At 38.6% G+C, this 19992-nt stretch overlaps 1 protein-coding gene across 2 annotated transcripts in view; it reads left to right on the top strand.

Annotated features, from left to right (window-relative positions):
- The window catches only part of LOC116324275 (ephrin type-A receptor 6-like), a 74468-nt gene that overhangs the window by 12650 nt on the left and 41826 nt on the right, over window positions 1-19992 (top strand). For both annotated transcript variants that reach the window (XM_039609608.1, XM_039609604.1), the window contains 2 exons: window positions 1477-1541; window positions 19701-19829. In XM_039609608.1, coding sequence (XP_039465542.1) covers window positions 1477-1541; window positions 19701-19829 — 194 coding nt within the window. The remainder of the gene's footprint in view (window positions 1-1476; window positions 1542-19700; window positions 19830-19992) is intronic.

Below are 19992 nucleotides of genomic sequence, written 5' to 3'. Positions count from 1 at the left end.
TCCATGGGTGAAGAAATGGTGTGTGCCAGGAGGGTCAAACATAAGGCTTGAGGGTCAGAAGCGTCCCAGCAAAGACTCCAATCCAGCCCACTGGTGGGCTTTGGAACAAGGATGATAAAAAGTTTTAGACTTTTAACTGTATTGTTTAAGTTTTACAGCATTTCACAGATAAATACTTCCATCAAACCCAGTAATACTACACAAAACAACAGATGAACAAGTAAATGGCATAAAAGTTCCTGATTTTTCACTATTTACTCGAGAATTTTTTGAAATTATTTTATTTATTTATTTTTTTTTACAATGAATCCACAGTAAAACCAACAAACCAAAAAAAAACAAAAAACAAAAAAACCCAAAACAAAACAGGATGTTTTTTGTTAATAAACAACAACTTATGATTACAGGACCGTCTGTCCAATGAGCTAATAGAACTTTTCCTGTAATTTTACACAGTAATTTTTTTATTATTTCAGCCCAAAGAATCAGGCTGACAGATGTTTTTCCAGTTATTACAGGAACATTTCTTTATCATGTAGACAAACTGACATGCTGTTGAAACTGCACTTCTTTCACTCATAATAAGATATCTCAGGGAATAAATGTGTCGTTAAACATTGTTGCACTGACACAAAGGTGAGTTTCACTTGTCTGGCCCACTGAACATCAAAGTATGTGGCCCACAGTGCAAAATGTTTGACATCCCTGGTGTATGCAATGTTGTTTGGTGTACAAAACCAAACTGGAAAGCACCAAAAAGGTGTTTCACAGAGGAGAGCCACCCAGCAGCTGAGCTCTGAGGGCTTTTATAGAGCCCTGGGACATTGGACCCAGGTATTGGCTGATTGCAAACAAGCCACACCACCTTCCCAATACCAGCAGATGAGGAAAGCAGGGTGGAGTAGATCATCACACTTAAAACGTAATGAAGTATGATAATGTTATATCATATGTTACTGAACAATTCATAAATGATCCCACAATGGCTATATATCTTATGAAGTAGTTTTTTAACTATTACAGTTTTAATCTTAATTATTGTTTTGTTGAGTTAAATAAAGTTTGATATTACTTCCACCTGTCCCCTTTATTCCTCTTTGGCTCTGACCTCTGAGAAGGAGAGTACTAATTTTTCCAGACTTCAGCGAGGTAGAGAGCAGATTTGTGTTGGTGTTGCGCGGGACTTTCCTAAGAGCTGTTATTTCATAGGTGGTTGAATTTGATAAGGGCCTTACACTTCTGTCAGCTCCTCATTGACAGCTTGATAACTATTGTCTGCTCTCTTCCTGTTTTGTCACCTCCATTTCTCTTCTTTTTAAATTCACCGTCCAACCTCTCACACACACTCGCTCTCTTTCTCTTTTGCTCTATCCTGTCATTCTTTGCGCCTATGCTGTTGTTCTTTCACTTCTAACTTTTCTCCTTCATTTTACGAGACCTTTTCTTTTTTTTTTCCCACCACTCTGCCCTATCTAGTGGTTCTGTTGGACACCACAACAGTACTGGGAGAACTGGACTGGAAGACCTATCCTGTCAATGGGGTGAGTGACCCTAGTATTTCTTGAATTAAGGCTATTAACTGTTTAAGGTTTTTATTGACCTAAAAAACTTCTGATATCCGCCCCCCCCCCCCTTTTTTTTTTTACATGGTGGACCAATGATGTCTACAATTTGAACCTCTCTTGTCCAAAATCGAATACTTGAGCCACAGTAGACTAGATTTTCTTGCATTTGAGTCAAATGCAGACAGGAGACAAGATCTTGTGTCTTATTAAAAAAAATCCTGTGGGCATCAGGCGGCGTGTTTTATACGGCAGCTTTCCTGACAGCAGTTAGAGCAATGTGTCATCCACTGAACAATGATTTGGTGACTTGTGGGTCAAATATATATATATATTTTTTTCAGCTACATTTTAATACTAGACTTCAAAATGCTTAGCACTCAAAATATATATTCAGTCAGTGAAGACATGTGACTGAGCAAAGTTTGCTCTGACTTTGTTTCTATTCAAGGGAGCACAAAACACAGCACAGCAGGGGTTAAGGACATATACCAAGTTTGCCCCTAGAGCGGGGGTGTCGAACTCCAGGCCTCAAGGGCCGGTGTCCTGCAGGTTTTAGATCTCACCCTGTTTCAACACACCTGAATCAAATGATTAGTTCATTACCAGGCCTCTGGAGAACTTCAGGACATGCTGAGGAGGTAATTTAGCCATTTAAATCAGCTGCGTTGGACCAGGGACACATCTAAAACCTGCAGGACACCGGCCCCCGAGGCCTGGAGTTCGACACCTGTGCCCTAGAGGAAGGTTGACTCAGAGGCAACAAGTGGATGCTGGGTTTGGAGGTGGACAGCAAGTGACAGCGTAGCACTCAGGTCAGCCGTGTGGCAGATGTCATGCTGCAAAGGAGCGTACAGTACACCACCTATATGAGAAGCGTGTATTGGATATACACACACACACACACACACCTACAACATTAAAACCACTGACAGGTGAAGTGTACAACACTCATAATCTCATTACAGTGCGATATTGTGCTGCAAACCATGGCTCTGACATTTATGCGGATGAACCCATCACACTAAAACCACTGGACTAGAGCTTTGTTAGTCCCCCAATAACATTAGATGAAAGCATGGGTAGGAGCAGTAAGAATGTAACTGAATACATTTACTTAAGTACTTGTTTAATGTACATGCTCTTTTTTTAAACATTCACATGTTATGTTGCCTTGTGCTTTTGTTGTTGTTGTTTTTTTAAGATTAACCTTCCTCTCGTGTTAGGGTCGGCACCGACCCATTTTAAATTTCAAATGCATAAAAAAATCACATACATTTGTTTATTGTATCAAGGCTTTTTGACTTTGTCAGGAACCTCTATTTCTACAAAATAAAACAAAAAAAAATCTTTTCACTAAATTATAAAATGCCCTAGTTGAACTTATGACCTTTGTGTTGTTAGGGTCGGTTTCGACCCAGTTATAATATTATGAGTATAAAGCAATAATTAGAGCCAAAACTGAAATCATAAGTGCACTGTCAGCTAAAACACTGACAGCAAGCTCCTCTCCTAATCATATGAGCTTTAGGGGATTCTTATTTTGCGTGTTTTTCCAGTATACCTGCACAAAAACAAAACAAAACAAAGACGGGCATGTCAAGACATGTGAGGTGAATTCACTCATTTGAGTGGCCATTTGACTTCCAGAGTGCACATTTACAATTTGCAGCATACAAAAATGAGAAGAAGACTTACAGTGAGCCAAGTTCTGGATCATATTTTTGGTGAAAATGAAGGAGAGGACAACGAGCAACATAGCAATTCAGATGGGCAGGTTTCTAAGGAGGAAGACAATGTGGACTATCATCCAGAAGACACAGACACATCTGATCAGAGGAGGAGGTCGCTGGTGTTGAAGCTACTCCTGCTGAAAGATTCAGGTCCAAAAAGGGTAAGATCTTTTGGAGCTCAGTACATCATGATGTACATAGCAGGGCAGCTGCTGCAAATGTCATCAAAATGACCCCTGGAATCACAAGGTTTGCTCTGACCAAAGTCAGTGACTTCAAGAGATGTTTTGAGCTATTTATGCCATTGTCACTAAAAAGGATCATTATAACTATGATGAACCTTGAAGGAAAAAAAAAGTCCATGGCGACATATGGAAAGATAGTTATGAGGAATACCTGGATGCTTTCATTGGTGTTCTTCTTCTTGCTGGAGTGTACAGATGCTGCAATGAGGCCACTGATAGTCTATGGGACGCATCGACAGGCAGAAATATTTTCCAGGCAACAATGTCACTTCACACATTTGATATCATTTTGATTCAAGAGTCCTCAGATTTGACAACAGAGGGACCAGACCGAGGTCTGACAAGCTTGCTCCCATCAGGGATGTCTGGGAGAGATGGGTGCAGCTTCTTCTGCTGATGTTCATCCCAGGGCCAGAGGTGACAGTGGATGAACGTCTTGTCCACTTTTTGAGGAAAATGCCCCTTCTGGCAATACATACCCAGTAAGCCAGGGATATACCACAGAAAAATCTGGGAAGTCTGTGATGCCAAAAGCAACTATTCCTGGATTCTACAGATTTACACAGTCAAAGCTGTGAGTGGCACCCCTGAGAAGAACCAGTGAAAATGTGTGGTCCTCAATATGACCACTGGACTGCAGGGTCACAATATCAGTTGTGATATTTTATTTTATTTTTTTTTTACCAGATATGACCTCGGACAAGAACTTCACAAAGGAAACTTCACAAAGACACAGCTGTATCATCAGGAAGTGATAAAAAGCCCACAATTACCCATGACTATAACCAAAACAAAGGAGGAGTGGACTTTTCTTTGTTTTTTAGTTTATATTAAAGGTCTGCTGCTGAAAAAAAACTTTTTTTGGCTTTTCTTGATGTAAATATCTATGGGTCGAAATTGACCCGTAACACCATAGATGTCATTTTAGTTATTAATATTAAAATGAAAAAATCAATAAAACAGATTTATTTAAGAGATGTGTCCTATAGCCCTCAATAATAGTCAGGTAACACAAAAACCTTTTATTTATTAATATGATTCACTTGAGGTTAATTTTACTATTTTTTTAATTGAAATCGAGGGGTATTGTGACAAAAAAAGACCCAGAGGCGCACACCAAAAGTATTAAAACCAACATTTTCATGGATAAGGAAGCCTAACAAGGTAACCAAGAGATGAGAAACAAATTGGATGATAACTTATTGTTTTTAGTGTATTTTATAGCTGATTTAATACACGGGTCAAAGCCGACCCGTTAACATAAGAGATGATAACAGAAAGCTAACACAAGACGAAGATTAATTGCATAGTTATAGATCAAGCTACCTACCAATAAGCAATTAAAATCATCAGCAGCTGCAACATTAAAGAGATGTTCACTCTTTAATGTATTTATTTAAAAATGATGCTCAATGGTATCATATATATGATTCTGAAAAGGAGCATGTTTACTTTATACAATCTGGGCATTTTTTTAATACAATAATTATTTAAATAAAAAAAATCTAAGTACTCTTTTTTTTCTGCAATTCTGTTTTTTGAATACTAAATCTGTAACACCTCATTTAAAAAAATCCTGGCAAAGCCCCAATCCACAAGTATAGGATAGTTATAGTTAAACAATTAAATTAACTTAACTGAGTGTGCAATTGTTGGTTTAAAAAAACATGAGGCCACTTTTAATCCAGACAATATGATTTCCAGACTTCTGAAGGCTGTCTAACCATCATTAGTAGTAGTAATGATAATACTAATAATAAATGTTATGTGTGAATTTTGCTGCTGGTACGGAAAAATCAACACACTTTAAAGAAAATCAGTAGACATGGGAGCTCTGTTTGCATCAGCAGTATGGTTGATGCAAACAAAGCAGCCGATTCTGTAGGCAGCTTTTCAAAACTTGCTGTGCTCGTTTTACACGTCTGAGCTGGTTTGGGGAAAGCAGAATGTGTGTACCAGTTTTCTCAAAAAGAAGCAGGGATACTGTTACGCACAGAAATCTGATCCATCCTCAGGATTTCTGATTACTGTGTGGGCATGCACATCTGCGACTTAAGTGATACAGGAATATCATTACATCGCATTCATTTGCTTCTATTCAAAGAAGCTTCCACAGGGGAAAAAGCAGTTTCACTCAAAACTGGAAGTGTAACCCTTTAATCAGATAACTCAAAGTACCTTCAGTGCATTTAAAGAAATACACTTAGTGCAGTTAGGTCTATATATTATTGAACGGCATAATTTAAAAGTTTAAAGTGCAGACTCTCAGCTTCAGTTTGAGGGGCTAAGGAATTACAGCCATTATTAAACAGCCCCCCTATTTTCAGCTTTTGTAGCTGTCTTTTTGGAAAGTCTGATCTGGCTTTTCTGTTTAGGAGAGCAGTCATTAGTTTTGTGAACTTTCTGTATTTTCTTTTATGACAGACTTGAAAAATGCCGTACATACTCTGGAGGATGTTCTCCTTACCATAGAAAAGATCCTGTGATCGTCCATCACTGTTGTTTTCTGTGGCTTTCTAGGCTTTTTCATGTTGCTCTGATCACCAACATATTTTTTTCCTCAAAATATGCTAAATTGCTGATTTGGCCACTCCAAATTTTTCTGCTTTCTCTCTCTAATGGATTTGTGTTGTTCCTGCAGTCTAAATAGGGACAGTTTTACTTGCACTGAGGTCTCCTCTGACCACATGTTGATTAACAGAAACACCTCCCAGATACAAATAAACACACTTTAAATCATCTGCAGACCTCTTAACGGCTTAATTTATGCTCAAATAATGAAGGAATAGTCAGCACCTGTCTGGGAAACAGCTTTTGAGTGAGCTATTCAATTACACTGCCTATAAAAAAAAGAGACTGCATATAAAAATAGCTTTATTTCCCCAACTGTTAATGCAGTTACCAACACAAATACATTTAACTAAGTTAGAGCTAAAATGTGAAACGTGTGTCAGTATCAAAAAAAATATAAGGACCCTATAATTTCCCTATAGCTGTTTAGATGTCTTGTTTGTCATTACTTAAGAGTCCATCCAGAAATAAGTACAGGACTGCTGAAATGTAGACACCCCTTCTCGAATACATGGTCATTGAGCAGCTCTCCTCCACTTTGTACCGAACTCTCTGGATTTATCAAATAAATGAAAAGACAAACTTCAAAATACTAAATAAATTAACATGCAGTTAACAATCACAGAAGGACAGCTGCTAAAGACTAAATACTCAACTATTACACTATTAAAGCTTCACATACAACATTATTATTTATACCTCGTAACTATGAGTAAGTAAACATGTAGAAGTCCACTCTTCCTTTGATTTAATTTATTTATGTAATTAGATATTAATTAGGTACACCTGCTGCTCAAATGGTTTAAGCAAATATCTAATCAGCCAATCACATGGCAGAAATTCATTACAATTTAGCCATGTAGCGATAGTCAAGATGACGTGCTGAAGTTCAAACTGAGCATCACAATGGGGAAGAAAGGTTTAAGTGACTTTGTACATGGCATGGTTGTTGGTGCTAGACAGGCTGTCTGAGTATTTCAGAAACCGCTAATCTACTGGGATTTCCCCACACAACCATCTCCAGGGTTTACAGAGAATGGTCAGAAAAAGAGAAAATATTCAGTGAGCAGCAGTTTTCTGGCTCAGAGGTCAGAGGAGAATGGCCAGACTGCTTCAAGTTGATAGGAAGGTAACAGTAACTAGAATAACCAACTGTTATATGCAGAATACCATCTCTGTTCTCTGCACAATAAAATAAACCTTAAAGATGGGCTACACCAGCAGAAGACCACACTGGGTGCAACTCCTGTCAGATAAGAACAGGGCCAGTTCACACACACTTACTAAAATTCTACAAAAGAAGATTGGAAAAATGCTTTCTGGTCTGATGAGTCTTGATTTCTGGAGCCACATTCAGGTAGTTGGGTCAGAACATCACAAAAGCATGGAGCCACTCTGCCTTGTATCATAAAATTCAGGCTGATGACGATGTTGTAATGCTGTGGAGGATATTTACTTGGCACACTTTGGGTCCCTTAGCACCAACTGAGCATTGTTTAAATGCCACAGGCTGCGTATTGTTTATCATGTTTCTAATGGTGGCTTCCAGCAGGATAAAACACCATGTCACAAAGCTCAAATCATCTCATACTGTTTTTTTGGACATGACAATGAGTTCACTGTGTTCCACAGTCACCAGATCTCAATCCAGTAGAGCAGACTGGAAAATGGTAGAATGAAAGATTTGCATCATGGATGTGTAGCTGACAAATCTGCAGCAACTGTGTGATGCTGTCATATCAATATGGACAAAAATCTCTGAGGAATGATTCGAGCACCTTGTTGAATCTGTGTCATGAAGAATTAAAGCAGTTCTAAAGGGCAAAAGGGGATCTAACCAAATAACAGACTGGGATATCTAATGAAGTGTCCAGGGAGTGTGAGCACTGCATTGTTCACGTTTGTTATGTGTATCTAATTCTCTCACGTATGTTGATTATTAAACCACATTTATCTAATATAAAATAATAAATTTGAATTTAGTAAAACAGCACTTTGAAGCTGAGACCATTTGTAAAATACTGAAGATGCGATTAACCAACCTCCTGAAGCCCAGAGATCTTAATTTAACAGAGTCTGGTTTTCTCAGCTTTTGTTGTTTATAGAACATATGCGACAACATTTATATGCAATGAATACAGATTCAAACAAGCCTTTAAAATATCTAGAGATTAAACTAATTTAATTGCAGTATATGATTCTTTTAGGTCTGAGCCTGAAGGAGAAGCGCTGCTGTAGATTTCATTCTTACAAATATTTCATCGGGGACTGAGCAACCATCAGCAGCAACAATAATTTTTTCATGACTTCGTGTCTAATTCGAGACACAAAGTGGTTGTGGGGTGGGGGCTGTTTGTGCTTTCAGGCTATTATTAAAAGTGTAATAAATCCTTTGGAGCAAAACCAATAAATAGCAGCAAAAGGCTGAGATATTTTCAGGGCCAAATACCAATATTGAAAAAGCTTCTCCTGCCTTGCACACAGCCTAAACAGCGTTTTTGCTATGGGGACCAGCAATGCCATTAATTGGTTGAACAAAAAACACAGCAAAACTCCACCACCTAGATTCATATCAAATCAATAATTCATCAAAACTACAGAGATTTAATGACATTTTCATAACACCACTCTCTCCCTTCCCTTTAGTCTGACAATGACAAATTGCCTTGTTTTAATCAAAACCTCAAATCTCTTAGCCAGGTTGAGTGCCGCCTCCGTTGTTTTTAATACAATGCTATCTGTCTGTGCAGTGTTGGTAGGTGTGCACGTGTGTGCACGCGTCATTTATCTTAATGTTTCAGCACCTATGAACATGAACTATTTATTCTCAGATATTCACCTTAAGGGGAACTCCAGATTAACTTTTGTTTCTGACTTTGTGCACTAATTACATAAATTCCTGTTGATGTGTTACTAAAACATGGGTGGTTTTCCAAAAATAAAAACATTGCACGTGATAACCAAAAACTGCTGCCCCTTCTTGATAATCATTAAATTAACCTTCCTTGTCAACAGCTAAGGAATACCAGCTAACCTGCTCCTTTATTTGGAGAGAATATGATGGCAGTCATCACAGCTGACAATACCAAAATATTCTTGGAAGTGAGCTGAAGTGAAAATGGCCAAAAGTGACTCATTACTTGCACTGGGAAAAAAAAAAGAAAGAAAAATCCTCGGGGGCATTTACATGCTTGAGTCCAAGATACAAACCCAGCCAGAAGTTTAAAGCAGTTCTGTACTTCCTTCCATGGTGAAGTCATTGGCTAAAGCTGGCATAACTGCAGGCTATGTATTATTTTTGGTTTTCATATTTGGTTAAAATCTGCTTCTTTGGATTCCTTACGATTTCGTTTTTTTGTTATACATTTTTTTTTTTAAATAATTTACACTGTTTCTTCTAACTTTCCTTTGTCACTGCATTCTGGGGCTCCCTGTCTGTCTTTAAGTTACTTTTTGTTTTATTTGTTTGTGCAGTTTTTTTTTTTGGTTTTTTTTTTTACACTTCCTCTCCTTGTCTTATTCCCACCTCTAATTTCCTAATAGTTCCCGTATGCAGTCTTATGTGTCTCGTATCAGGTAGTTTCACAATTTGCTTCCCACTCTTCTGCCACCAACTTTCTCAAATTGTTCCATTACTTTTATTCTTTTTTGTCTTTCTGTCCTTTTTTAAACTCTTTTAGTTGTACCCAATTGGTGTCTTCTCTGCAGTGACTCAAATAGTTCTCCTTTATTTATTCAGTATTTAGTATCCTTCTTCTGTTTTTTAACTTTGAAACAGATATACAGAAATATTGTGGAAAAAATGAAGGAATAAATACTCACCCTAGTGGAGGCATTTCAAGAAGTAGATATATAGAAAACACATTTTTTGTAAAGAAAAAAGAAAAGCCTACCCTTTAGATACATTTTCAATTTGTTTCTGTATTATTCTTAGTGTAGCTGTCATGGAGGAGGACCCAAACATGGACTATTAAGGCAACAGGATAAACTGAAAAGATGCCTTTATTTAAACTGACAGAAAAGTCCAAAAACCCAACAAAAAATATCACAACATAAACGACTCTAACAATTCTAGCAGCAAAAACATACAGAAGTAAAATAAGACACTGTGAGAAGGACTGAGAGAAAAACACCTCTATATACACACAAGAGAGCAATTAGAAAAAGTGAACACAGCTGGGGGAAATGAAACACAGGTGAAGAGAATCTAGGTAATGAGACAAGGAGGAAATAAAGTTCAACAAAGCACAAGAGACAAAGGAGTACCAAAATAAAGCAGGAAGTAACAAATGGGGGTGGGGGGCAAAGACTTAACAAGGGTACTGGGGGGATACACTAGACTGAAACACAAAAAATTAGGTAAATCAATACTGAAGATGTAGACAGAACCAAGAATTCAAAAGTAACAAGAACTAAAGTAGAAAACCCCAAAGGAACCATAAACTTTATAAAACTCAAAACACAGGGACCATGCCTATGACAGAATTCTGACTAAAAGTCTGGCAAGGTGGCCAAAGATCAATAAACTTGTTCTTATCGTAAAGAAAAGGTGTTTAGAGCAGCACAGTGTTGCCCTGGGCAAGGAGATTTTAAAGACTCATGCTCAGTACATATGAACTTAAACAATGCCAACCAACCAGAGTGTTTGAAAAAGAATCAAATTTCAGTCCAGTAAGTTGTGGGAGTGACTATCGAGCATGATTTGATGGTGGGGCATCCTTTTCTGACACATGGTCACATGACCACATGGTTTGACAAGAACATAAGAATATTTTGTAATTGAACTGTAAATAAAAAATACTTTAAATAAGTGACTGTATGAAGTTGTAGAAAGGGTTTTTGTCAGGTTTTATGAAGGTTTCTAATTTTCCATTTTCGTTGCCTCAGAGCAATATGGTGCGACAAGGGATATTTCCTGTGGGAGAATGTCATGTATTTGTGCACATTTCAAATGTTGCTGGAACAATTCAGTTCAATTCTATTCTATTCTAATGTAATTATATAGCGCTGAATCACAAAAAGATCAGATGACATTCAACACAATTTTGAGGTTTACATTGGGAAGCTTCCAGGTGTAGACGCAAGTGAAAACATGGTCCCAAATCCCAAATTGCACAAAGTCTGTGAAAATCCAAAAAAGAAAACAAGAAGAGAGATCAAACCAATGGTGGTATATCTCGAAAGTATGAGGAGAAGAAGAAGAAGAAGAAGAAGAAGTAGATGATGAAGAAGAAGAAGCAGGTCCACAGCTCCCATCTCAAATCAAGATCTCCTCTTGGACAATGCATCACTCTGGCCAACAAAATATGACAACCCAATCTGTCGGGGCAGATGGCTGCCCCTCCCTGACCCTGGTTCTGCTGGAGGTTTCTTCCTGTCAAAAGGGAGTTTTTCCTTTCCTCTGTCACCACATACTTTCCCACTGGGGGCCATCTGATTCTTGGGGTTTTCTCTTTATTATTTTAGGGTCTTTACCTTTCAATATAAAGCAGCTTGAGGCAATAAAGGTTGTGATTTTGCGCTATATAAGTAAAATGGAATCGAACAAGGGAAGATGAAGGGTACCTGGGTGCACAGATACACCAGTGATGCATACAAAGTGTAATGTGCACCTCTGTTTTACAGCACAGAAGAACCGATTTGTGAAGTGTCCCACAGAGTGACAGCACTGTCTCACAGCATTAGAATCAATATGACATGACACTGGACAATATGAACCTAATCCTGTATCAAATCAGATATGTAAATATGTTTCAAGTGTTTTTCAGATCTTCTTTTCATAATCTTTTGACATGTTTGGAAGTTTTTCTGATGTTTTTATTGCTCTGGCACAGTTGAGTTATGATACATGAGTTAATTATTTTCTTTATTATTATGTTTTGTTTTGTTTTTTACTATTGTTGCACATAGTGTTGGGAAGGTTACTTTTAAAATGTATTCCACTACAGATTACAGAATAGATGCCCCGAAATGTATTTTGTAACGTATTCCGTTACGTTAGTCAATGAGAGTAACGTATTCTGAATACTGTGGATTACTTAATATTGTGGTGAGCTCAGACAAGGAGGAGAATTGCAGCAAAAGGTGGTCCTACAAAGTATTGACTCAGGGGGCTGAATAATTACGCACACCCCACTTTTCAGTTATTTATTTGTAAAAAATGTTTGGAATCATGTATGATTTTCGTTCCACTTCTCACGTGTACACCACTTTGTATTGGTCTTTCACCTGGAATTCCAATCAAATTGATTCATGTTTGTGGCTGTAATGTGACAAAGTTTGGAAAAGTTCAAGGGGGACGAATACTTTTACAAGCCACTGTATGTTGGCAAGGAAAGGTCCAGATCTACTTCTAATTGAGGACATTAAAGAGAAATAAATCTACAATGAATGTTTAATTTTCTAGCTTAATTAAGTGCTTAACGACTTAGTTGGCTCTAAAAAACATACTTTAGATGTGAGTGTTAATGCTGCCAAAGGTGATGTTTACTTCACCATTCGTGAAAAGAAAACTTTCTTCTCATGCATGTAAGCCAGGTCTTTGTCCAGCCATCAGCTGATTTGAAAGATGATGTTTGTATCTGCAAGGCAAAAGTTCCATCTGAACCAAGCTGTCAAATTTCTGTCAAGAGCTCAGTACATAAACTGCTGGAAGCAAAAAAAAAGAAAGAAAGAAGGAAAGAAAACCCCAACATAGCAAGTTTTCCATTCTGAACATCTCTGCAAAATAAAATTGTTTTTCAGCTACTTCTCAAGCAGTTGCAGAGAGAGCTAAAGTGTGTCGTAATGCATGATTGGTGTGTCAAAGCAGGAAGCGAACTCTACTTAACCGAAAAAATAGGAATATTTTGTCAGGCATCGTCCAGACAGGCTTTGGAAAAGATATATTGGGATATACACCAACCCCCAGCCTCACCCACTGATTCATATTGTGCACAGCAGCTGTCACAAAAACAGCTCCCAGCAGTTGGAACCTCTGGGGTGGTGCTAGTAGGTGTCTGAGACTGCATCTAACGGCAGCACATCCTGTGGGCATTTTGGATGGTGGGGTGGAGACTCCATTGTTCAATCAGATATGGGGAGTTTGGAGGCTGGATAGAATTCTCCCTTGCTGGTGTTCCTTGAGCCATTCCTGAATACCATACTGCTGGGCAGGCCAAAGCCATTGGTGAGTAACATGGAAATGGGTAGTATGCTTAGTTTGCAAAAAGGTAGTTGTATAAGTTAAGGTAACATCAACATGAATGCTATTACCCAAGGTTTCCTGGCTCTTCACTTCGCATGCCTTTGGTTTTATTGTGGCTGATCAGTGTACATGCACAGACTGTGCAGCTAAACTGACCTGCGGGGCTGTCCTCATTGAGGTGTCCTCATTCAGATAAGGTATCATCAATAAAATGTTGTGTTCAAACACCTGTACCAACCACATCCAAGTTGAACTGCTTGTTTTCTCTTTAAAAAAACACATCATCATTTAAAAACTGGATTTTTATGTGATGATATTATGAATTACTCAGGTAATCTTTGTCTAAATTAAAATTGAAAAGTGTAAAAAAATCAAAGTGTAAAAATACAGAAAAAATCTAAGAAGTCAGGAAGAGTGCAAAAGCTTTTTCACAGCACTGCATATTTTTATATTTGTTAATTTTAAGAGAATTGATAGCAAGAACATTTTAAAACATTATGAGCTGTTCAGCTGCACAGTGCCGATAAACATTATTAATTCCTATGGATGTAATTGAGCAGGACTATTACTAAAGGTACATCAACCACAACCCCAAAACTCTTGAATACATTGATATGGCCACCATACTAAATTCATGTAAACTGAGCAGGTGCTATGTGCCTGTCTGTCTCAAGCCTGAACAGGTACTGCGATTCTTGCTATAAATAGTGATGAAGTATTACATTGTGGTTTCCATCCTCCTCTGTCCTTCTGATAACTATCTGTATGCAGATTGAAGTCACTGGAGTTGGAGAAGGTGTATCCGGAGGACCAAAAGTCAGCCACATGCGTAATAGTTGCAGGTCTTGTAGCATCGAGCTCGATGTGATGACAATAAATGTGATTTCAGTTGTATTTCATATTAAGCGAGAGCATTTTTAATGAAATCAAATGCCTTAGCCCCAAACTAAGTATCAGTATTTCATTGTATGGTCCGCCTCACTACTAAGCCAGCAGCGAGCATTTTTATGAGGCAATTGTCGTATTGCTCCCTCACACTGCAACATTACTATGGGTTCAGTACATTAATTAGATCTACACTTTGTACACAAAACCTACTTTCTGCATGCCACAGTCTGCTAAGCTTTGGACTAATAGGCAGAGCGATTAGTAGGTGCATATCTGATTGCCTCGGAGAGCGTGGGTTGCAGCTCATCTTTCAAACTCAGGGTTTGCATTTTTGTTTTCCCTGCACTGAACCATGCCACATCCCAAGGGTGCATTTTAGAACACTGAGGCACACGGAGTGACAAATCACCATTTTCTCTCGTTTGTATGCATAATGGAACTCCAATTACTTAATGCTGATCTTATGCAAACCAGAAAGTCTGCTTCTTGTAATAAGATACTCAGTTTCTGTTTTAAGCTTTGTAAGGAGGGCAATGTAATGAGGATATACGGTGCGTATATGGTGAAGAAACTTCCCTGACTTTGTCTTTACATCAGCTCAAAATCTTTGAAGTGACTGATTCAATGGCATGTGGCATAAGTCCTGCAGAGGCCTTGCAATTGGATGCAGTCGAAGCATTAATAGAAATGTGTGAATTTTGGATTTTTCCTGAGTAAATACACATTTTTTGCTTTTTAGGTCATATTCATGCAAACGTAACAAAAAGGGTATGTCTGTGAATCATTAAACATATTAATATTACCTCAGAGTCCCCTTATAAAATCACAAGCACAACATATTTGGGGGGCCAGAGGTCCAAATGAAAGAGGGAGTGAATATGATTGATTAATCGTTTGGCCCATGAGTGTCACATAGAGCTTATTTAGATGGCTTAATTAATAGAAGATTAATTGCTTCTGCACACTCCAGTCAAGGTTAAAGTGTTGTTTAATTATTTATATTTTAGAACACTTAATCTGTGACTTGCCTGTGTGTGTGGATATGTGTGAGTGTGTGTTTTAAAATGTATGCATATCACATTCTCAACACAGGAGCACTGCATATTATTTCTTTTTTCTTTTTGAACACCCCATTTTGTGGATGTCACAGATACAGTTTTACATAATGGCGAAGTGTGAAATCAATAACCAGCCACAGAGTGTTTTCAGTGTAGACACTTGGGCTTTCTCACGATCTCCACGCTCTGGTCTGTGACCTGGAAATAATAGTGTGCAATCATGGAGGAAGCTTCAGCCCCGCCACCCTTTGAAGAAGAGGGAGAGGAGGCTTCCAGAGTAAGGCTTATTGGATAGTGACTCCCTTGCAGTTGAAATCTGTGTAGAAGTGCTGTCCAAATTCAGGGATTTCTGCAAAGCCTGTATTTCCAATCCAGAACCATTGTATCTGGCCAATATGAAATGCCCTATTTTGTAGAATTCTTCATCTCTTGCATATATATGCATTTTCTCTTATCTAGGAGATACAGTAAAGTCCCCACTATTCCATAAGGCATGCATAAAGCCACTTGTTTTTGTCTCCCTTCTGATAGGACCCACAGTAGGGTATTGTGTTGAGAAATTTAAAAAAATCTAAACCTTTCATGATATGACAGTATTTATTAACAGAAAGTCTTTAATACAGTGCTAAGATGAGGCTTGTCAAACGCTTCTCTTTTTTATTGGTTTTTGTCCGTGCCATAAATACATTTTATGAAACAGACAAGTGTAAAAGATAGAGACGGAAAGAAGACAGAGATAATGTTCAACAGTGCAGATCTGAAACGCAGTGCAGTGCAAAAGTTTCCAGGGTTCTTAGGGTCCTGATGTTTGTGTGGAGGAGTTCGGGAGAGGGGTACAACACTGAATGTGTACAGTTTGCCAGTGGTTTTGGGGATCTTGTCAAAATTGATGGAATTATGAATGAGGAAAAGTACCATCAGATTTTGATTCACCGTCTAGAAAAAAGTTTGTCTGCCAATGACAGACAATCAAAACACACTGCCAAAGCAGCAAAAGGAAACTGAGGACTATCCTTCCAAGAGCCCAGACCTCAAGATTATTGAAGGAAAAGAGAACAAAGGGCAACATCCAAATAAAGAGCGCTGAATGTCCTTCAAGAAGCCTGGAAAACTATTCCTGAAAACTACTTAAAGACATTAGAAGTAAAGCTTGCCTAGGAGAGTTCAGGCTTATATACTGTATTTCCTTGTGTGTTTGCACATTTCAATAAATAACTGCACCTATTTTCCATTTGCTTGCAAAATATCTAGACTATAAGAAGTGGCTGCAGTACGGTACTTCTGTTACACAGTTACACATTATATTATTAGCTACACTTTTGAGTCAATCTCGGATAAATTTGGTTATGAAAATTTACAATTGACTGAATTGATGAAAATGCTATTAAGTTTGGTTTCTGTAACACTGCAGGCGCTAGGTATTGTGAGGTAGAGACCCTACAATAATACAGAGAAAGCCCCAACCTCCTATAAGCAAGCAATTGGCCACAATGGGAAGGAGAAAAAAAATTAACAGGAAGAAACCTTCAGCAGAACTAGGCTCAGGGAAAGGCCGAGCGGTTTGGGGTGAGGGGAGAGAGACGGGGAAAAAATGGAAGCATGTGCTATATACGCATGTGGAGACTGAAAAAGGTGAGTGAAGAAGAAATACTGAGTGCATCATAGGAAGTCCCCAGCAGCCTAGGCCTATTGCAACATAACTAAGGGAGGATTTGGGGTACCTGATCAGTCCTAACTATATGCTTCATCAAAAAGGAAAGTTTTAAGTCTAATCTTAACAGTAAAGAAGGTGTTTGTCTCCTGAAACCAAACTAGAAGCTGGTTCCACAGAAAAGGGGCGTGAAAGCTGAAGACTCTGCCTCCCATTCTACTTTTAAAACTTCTAGGAACCACAAGTAAACCAGCAGTCTGAGAGCAAACTGCATCTCTGGGGTGATACAGTGCTATGAGGTCTTTAAGATAAGGTGGGGCTTGATTATTCAAGACGTTGTATGTGAGGAATTTAGGAAAGAGGAACAGGAACAAACACCACCCATCTCTCTAAGCAATGCAGACTCTGCACCTGGGAGAGGCTGCGGTTGATCTTTTCTAAGTTCAGTAATCCAACATTCAGAAGCAGGTCTGATCTAAAGAGCAGCTTTATTGCTGAGTTTACAGGTCATAAAGCAATTTACTGTAAAGCAGGAAGTCAGGAATGCTAAATCAGGTGACAGGTAAAAGTCCAAACAGACAGCTCACACACAACAACAGGGACAAAGAATTAAGGAAACTGAGGACTTAAATACACACAAGGAAGTCAGGGAGATTAAACACACCAGGGAACACAGATGATCTAAGTCTGACTAATGAGATAAGGGAAGAACAACTGAAGACAATGCACACCAGATAAGTGACTGTCACAATAAAACAGGAAATCACTAACACTGATTCACAGTGATATGACAGAGGCAAGAGAGAGCGGGAAGCAGCGAAAGAGACAGGGAGACATAGGGACAAGACCGAGACAGACTAGATATGAAAGGGAACTGACTCAACTAAACGAGGAGCAGAGAACTAAGCAAACTCAGAAGCATAAGGAAATACTTATCTTAAACCTCAGTCCAGAAATAACTAATAATCTCAGGAAAACTTACTGTCATGGTCACAGACCCAGGATCATGACAATTTGACCTTCTGACTTTTAGTCACAGAAAATAAATTATTTTCTTTAGCAAAGTTATTTACAGAGTGTCTTATCACCATTCAAACAATAGAAATAATGATTTACATGCTGTAAGTTTCAGACTCAAGTCAAAGCACTGCCATGTCTTCAGTGTGTGTCATGTTCTTGAGTTATAACTACATGTCCAGCTGTGCATCTGGCACAATCACAGCTGCCCATGTAATGCCACAGGAGTTGTGAGAAAGAGGATCTGTCAATAAATGTTAGGGCTTTTGAAGCTCTGATCATCACACCGTTAAAGCGGAGCAGACAAATGAGAGCCTGGCTGATGCAACAGCTTGAAAACATTGGTGAGAGAATTTGTGTCTCTCAAATGTCATGTTTCTATACAGATTAAGTTTCACTACTTGCAATGAAGGCTTATATACATTATACAAAGCAGCTCAGAAACTAGATCATTCCTGAGTGCGTTTATTATAATATCCTAATATAATCTTCATTTTAGCACATTTGATGCCAATATGTTGCTATACCAATACAGTCCATACCCATATCCATATCAGCTAATCCCCACTAATCCACAAATTACTGATGCTTTACAGTTTTTCTGATTTTCTAGAACACTAAATCCCCTTTTCACAACCAAATGCTCAGTGTCCTTAACCAATTTATTAAATCACTCAAAGGCTTAAACAATTTATAGTTAACAAGTTATTGACTCGTTTCCCCCCCCCCCCCAAAACAAAACATCTGTAAAACACATTTAACTGTGATGTATTGCACGTATGATGCCTGATGGTAACCACAAGTGGCAATGGTAAGTTAAAAGTTGATACCAGCTATGGATGGAAACAAATCTGAGAGGTGGAGTAGGTGAGGCAGTGGATGAGGAAAAAAGCAAGAACAGTAATTTCAGAGGAAATTTCAGTAGCTGTGACAGACCAGGTTCTAGTTGGTGGAATGACAATAAGGGAACCGTGACAAAGACTACAATCCAATCTCAGCAGATGTTCTGTGGCCACCATTATCAGGAAATACAAAGAAGATAACAGGTCCTTTAAAATAAGGCAGCGAAATACAGAAACACAGAGGTGCTAAAGACAGTTTTGAAGGCACCAACAAGTGTCAGCCTTTTATCTTTCAAACATGTCCTCAGCACAGCAGGGTGCGCAAGAAGGAAGTGTAGGGCGCTCTCTTTGAGGAGGATGACAGCAAAGTCTGCCCTGTGGCCTGGCTTTGACCTGATGCTGACCTGATCAAATGAATTGCATGTTGACTTTGATTTTGCAGTTAAATTTAGAGTCTGTAATGTCCTGTCATGTCTCAGTGTGACTGATAAAATCCAAAGACGATTGTGTCATGAATGTGTTTGTGTTTTATTTTGACTGTGTGTGTGATATAAACAGATTGTTTTGCTTTAGGGTATCTTTTAGCTCACCGGGTTAAGCAAGCGACCCATAGGACATGAGGCTAATGCAGCAGCTTGGGTTCAAGTCTGCCCTGGGCCATTTGCTGCATGTCTTCCCTCTGCTCTCACTTTCCTGTCATCTCTCCCCTCTGTTTCTGTCATAATAAAGGTGGAAAAGTGCTAAAAATATGGAAGAAAGATATTATTTGGCTTTGAGTATGGATTCTTTTGATTTTGCCAGAACAGACACAGGTCTTACAGAACACTGTTTTATGTATACACCAGAATATTAATTTGCTAACAAAAATACTAGTTTTATTTTGCAAATATTGAGTTAAAGTGTCGTGACATATTGCACGTAATAACTTTTTCACCTTTTTTAAACAGTGGGACGCTATCACAGAGATGGATGAACAGAACAGGCCGATACACACCTTCCAGGTTTGCCATGTAATGGAGCCAAACCAGAACAACTGGCTGCGGTCTGGGTGGATCCAGCGACAAGCTGCACAGAGGGTCAGGACCACATCACAAAACTTGTGCAAAGACACACACTTGAATAGAAATCCTGGTTTGTGGGATTGACATTGCCCCAAGGTTGAGAAAGTGTCACACTCCCTGGAGGAAGTTCAGTCTTCTGTATAACCTACTGGGAAATACAGAAAAATAGCTATAAAAA

This window comes from Oreochromis aureus, linkage group 1 (genome assembly GCF_013358895.1).
Source record: "Oreochromis aureus strain Israel breed Guangdong linkage group 1, ZZ_aureus, whole genome shotgun sequence".
Taxonomy (NCBI): domain Eukaryota; kingdom Metazoa; phylum Chordata; class Actinopteri; order Cichliformes; family Cichlidae; genus Oreochromis; species Oreochromis aureus.
The sequence above is the reverse complement of the archived record's forward strand: the minus strand, read 5'-3'. Positions and strand labels throughout refer to the sequence as shown.